This window comes from Mandrillus leucophaeus, unplaced genomic scaffold (genome assembly GCF_000951045.1).
Source record: "Mandrillus leucophaeus isolate KB7577 unplaced genomic scaffold, Mleu.le_1.0 Scaffold66, whole genome shotgun sequence".
Lineage (NCBI taxonomy): Eukaryota > Metazoa > Chordata > Mammalia > Primates > Cercopithecidae > Mandrillus > Mandrillus leucophaeus.
This window is the reverse complement of record NW_012107141.1, coordinates 3,791,633-3,796,348: the sequence shown is the minus strand read 5'-3', so window position 1 is coordinate 3,796,348 and position 4,716 is coordinate 3,791,633. Positions and strand designations below refer to the sequence as shown.

The 4,716-nt window shown below is 55.2% G+C and overlaps 1 protein-coding gene across 1 annotated transcript in view; it reads right to left on the bottom strand.

Moving 5' to 3' along the window:
- Window positions 1–205: 205 nt before the first annotated feature.
- SLC35C1 (solute carrier family 35 (GDP-fucose transporter), member C1) overlaps window positions 206–4,716 on the bottom strand; it is an 8,097-nt gene continuing 3,586 nt past the window's right edge. The window contains exon 2 of the mRNA XM_012001366.1: window positions 206–2,425. Within this exon, the coding sequence (XP_011856756.1) occupies window positions 1,866–2,425 (560 nt within the window). The 3' untranslated portion in view covers window positions 206–1,865. The remainder of the gene's footprint in view (window positions 2,426–4,716) is intronic.

Sequence of the window (4,716 nt, the reverse complement as noted above, 5' to 3'; positions counted from 1 at the left end):
CTGCCTGCTAGTGGGTGGGCTTGGCGAAGGCAGGGATGAGCCTTCCTTCCCGACAGATCCCCAGCTCCCCACCACTTCAGGGCCCTGTTCACAAACCTCCAGCCCTGCTCCCTCTGACAGGTCCCCGGCTCCCCTCCACCCCCCGGCCCTGTTCATAAATGCTCTCCAGCCCTGCTGCCTCTTCCCTCAGGCCACACACACAGGATCTTACTGATTCTTTATTGAATCACAAACAACTCAGGGCATCAGGCCCCAGCAGCTGCATTAGAACCCACCTGGGATTGTGAGGGGACTGGAGAGGGACGGGGGAGAAGATCCACTCTCCCCAGCTTTTCACTATAGGGACTAAAAACCTCAGAAATCACCCTAAGAGAAAGGATGTACCAAATGCCCACCAGAAGGGCCGGGGAGTGAAAGCCACTCCAAGGGCAGGAGGGTGCGGTGAAGGGTGCTATGGTCCCAACATTTGTGTGTATCCCTCCCTCCCCCTGCAGATTCACGTTGGGATTCTCACCCTCAACGTGAGGGTATTAGGAGGTGGGGCCTTCGGAGCTGATTGGGACACGGGGGCGGAGCCCTCATGAACAGGGTTAGAGTCCTTATAAAGGAGGCAGGAGGGAGCTTGCTTGTTTGTGCTTCTACCATTGAGGATACAGCAAGAAGGCACCATCTATGGAATGGGAAACAGACCTCAGCGGAGTCTGAATCTGCTGGCCCCTTGATCTTGGACGTCCCAGCCCCCAGGACTGTGAGCAGTAAGTTTCTGTTGTTTGTAAGCCACCCGGCCTACAGCATCTTGATATAGGAGCTCGCTGGACTAAGAGTCGGGCCAAGTAGGCCCTGTCAGCCGCAACCTCAGGGGAGAATGTAAAGGCTGGTGTCTTACCATCACAAGGCAAGAGGCTCAGAACAAGCTGTAACACCTCCCTTGCAGAGATCTAGGGGCGCCAGACACAGCTGGGGTGGAAAGCTGTTAGTCTGGACCCTTGCTCCATCAGTCCCACCTGGGGAGGAAGGCTGTGGGGGAGGCAGAACTGGGAGAAGAGAGAAGCAGCTCCCTGGCTCTGATTTCAGAAGGCTGTTACCTGAGCCAGGTGCTGGGAGACCAGAGGGGCAGGTGCCACTTAGGGCCAGAGGAGCCACGCAGGACAATGTGGTGTTAGGGACTGGGGGAGGATGTTAATGACCCTGCTTAACCTCTAAGAGAAGCATGGTTCCCTCGTGTTCAAAAACTGGACGTACAGGGTGCAGGTGGTGGGCACTTTCTCACAATCCACCCCATTCCCGGGCCACTGCCCAGCAGCCCCTGGGGATCTGCTGGTCTCAGAGGGAACTCGATCATTTCCTCCCTGGGTCCAGCCCACACGTTCCTCCGAAGGAAGGCTGGTTTGTGGGCCCAGGGTGAGGCTGCCTGCCCACCGCAGATGGAATGTTTCCCAACCCTCTCCAGGTGTCTGTGGTGGGGCCATCTCCCCTGAGTACAGTGAGCCTTCGTGGCTTTGCCATTGCTGTCCCTTCAAGGTTGTTGCTTGTCCCTGTCCTCAGAGTGATGTGGAGGCAGACAGGCCCTGGAGGCGGAAGGAAGGGGTTCAACTCTCACTAGGGTACTCCCTCGGGAAGGACAAAAACTCAGAAATACGAGAGGGTAGAGACAGATTTGGCAACTTTCTGGTATTACTTATAAACACTGGTTCCTTCAACTTTCTGATACTACTTGTAAACACTGGTTCCTTCTCAACCACCGTATTTTGATTGGGTCTGTAAGTAGCGCCCAGTCCACACCACAGCACCCTTCTGGGGTCCAGGAGACCGCCTTCACTGCTGTACGGGCCCCGGGGCCAGGCCATCCAGGGTGCCTGTGGCGCTCACACCCCCATGGCACTCTTCTCGCCCTCTTTGGGGCTAGGCTCCTCCGGAATCTTCTTCATCTCCCAGCCTCTGACCCAGGTGTAGGCAGAGGAGCCGCCCAGCACCATCATGTTGCTCGTCCACCAGAGGAAGCTCTTGGCCTCCTCGTAGTAGAGCACGGCCAGCACCGTCTGGGCACAGGCCTTGGCCGTGCCCGACACATTGTGGGTCAGGGGACTGGTGAACTTGATCTGCAGACCTGTCACATAGCCGATGGCGAAGCCAAACAGGCCGCCCAGCGTCATCATCCCCCAGAAGTGGGCACTGCCCAGCTGGGCAAAGTCACGCAGGGCCTGAAGCTCCCCGAGCAGCACGAGCAGGGGCAGGAAGAGGACGCAGGCGTTGACGTTGTTGTAGAAGGTCAGGCGCCAGATGCTGCCGTCCACCGCCGGGAGCACCTTCTTGGTGTAGATGGCGTTGAGCGAGACACAGAGGCTGGCCAGCACGCCAAAGACAGTGCCCAGCCACGACAGGGTGCCTTCTGCCTCCTCCTGGTCCACACCAAGCCAGAAGCCCCCTGCAGTGGGGAGAGGAGGAGTGGGGGAAGGGTGGGGAAGAGGGATGAGGATGAGGAGGAAGAAGGACAGAGGATCAGACACCAAAGTTCACAGACTGAGTACTGCGGCCCTCCCCACTCCTCCCTAGGGCTCCCTCCAATAAGCACAGCCAGAGTCTCTACTGCAGGCAAGGCACTCTACATGGACTATGGGAGCGGCCCAGGGCAAGAAAACCTCCTCTGGCAGCTTATCTGCTAGCAGAGGAGAAAGACAGGAAAACAAATCGCTTCCCAGTTACTTCTTTAATTACAATTGTAAGAATTGTAATGAGGTCCATAAAGCAGTACAAGGTGCTGTGAGAGTCCGTAAGTGGGCGACTGAGCTGGCCTGCGGCATCTGAAAATAACATTTGAACTGAGTTCTGAAAGATGAGTGCCACTTAGTGGTTAATGCGATTTAAGGTGACCCTGGGTAAATGACTTTCAGTGTCTAAGTCTTGGCTGCTTCTTGCATGGAATGGGAGCCTATGATGTCATCATGGGGAGCATTAAGTTAGAATCTCTTGTGTCATTTGTGGCAGTGACTCTGAGACTCTCATCTTGTGTCACCTCCTGTTCAAAGAGCTTCCATGGCTCCCCACTTCTGCCATCGGGACTATACTCCTTGGCATGGCAGGTGGGGGTCCCTGAACCTTTGCCAGCCCTTCCTCTGTCCTGTGGTTGCCCTGGCCTCTCTGCTCGTCTCCCTGCTTCTCACCCTGGGCCTCAGTGTCCTTGTTCATGTCCTGTGCCAGAAACACCCTCCTCCTTTCTCAGGGATTCTATGCATCTGTCAAGGTCAAAGTTGGCCTCTCTGGGGGAATCTTTTCCTGATAGCCCCAGAACCTGGACTCTTACTGCCTCGCTTTCCTTCAAAGCCCCTTGCCTGCTCTGGGCTGCTGGGCCCCTGCCCATGGTGACAGCCTGGTCTTTTCAGCCAGATCCCATGCTCCTAGAAGGCAGGGGCTGAACGATGCACGTTATACTTCCTGCCACAGCCTCTGGCAACATGGGGCTGTGGGGAAAGCTTTGGGGACAGATTTAGCTTCCAATCAGGCTCTCTGCAACTTAGAAGCTGAGTGGCCTGGGAGAAGTTACTTAACCTGTCTGAGCTCTCTGGGTCACCTCCCTGTCCACTCCAGTCAATCTACTCTCCACCCTGCAACCGGAATGATCATCCTGAAGTCTAGATCAGCCCAGGCCGTGCCCTGGCGTGAAGCCCCTCTGTGGCTCTCCGCTGCCTTCAGGAGAAATTCGACTCACTCACCACAGCTCTCAGGACCTGCACCACGTGGAGTCAGCCTGACTGGGCAGCCTCGTGTCTGGTGAGTCTCGCTGTGGTCCAGCCATGAAGAAGTGCACATGCTCTTCCTTCTGTCTAGAAAGTTCTGTTCCTACTTCTTCCTCTAAATCCAGTTTCTAAACTTCCTCCAGAAGGCCTGCTTAGACTGCCCTGTCCCTGGGTCCCCTCCCTCGCCCAGAGCTCCCACAGCCCCTTTTATGCATGCCCCATCACAGCCCTTACCATGCTAGTGTAACTGTCACCACCATGCCCTCCAGGAGTGTAGGAGCTGAGGTTACCTTTTCCAAACTTGTATCCCCAAAGCCTGGCACGGTGCCTGGCATGTGTTTAGCCACCAATTACTAGTTGTGGAATGAATGAATGAAAGTTGTTATGGAGGTGGTTGTATTAAAGGAGACAGGATATCTCCTACATCATAGGCACTCAACACGCAGCACTTTTCTCTTTTTCTCTTTATTTTTTGAGACAGAGTCTCGCTCTGTTACCCAGGCTAGAGTACAGTGGTATGATCTTGGCTCACTGCAACCTCTGCCTCCTGGGTTCAAGTGATTCTCATGCCTCAGCCTCTTGAGTAGATGGGATTACAGGGATGTGCCACCATGCCTGGCTAATTTTTGTATTTTTAGTAGAGAGGGGGTTTCACCATGTTGGCCAGGCTGGTCTTGAACTCCTGACCTCAGATGATCCACCCGCCTCGGCCTCCCCAAGTGCTGGGATTACAGGCATGAGCCACCATGCCCAGCCCAACCACAGAGCCTGACCCTCCTCTTTCTTGACATAACCTTTGCACAAGAGGTACCCATAGACCCACTGGGAGCAGGGTGAGGGGGGCAGAGAACTGCACCACCTACTCACCTGCTTGGCTAGAGCACCCACAGCCCTCCTGGTGGTTACCTTCTGAGTCCAGAAGCAACTGCAACCTCAATGTTCTAGAGTGACTCTCACCCAGAAAGAACTTTTTTTTTTTTTT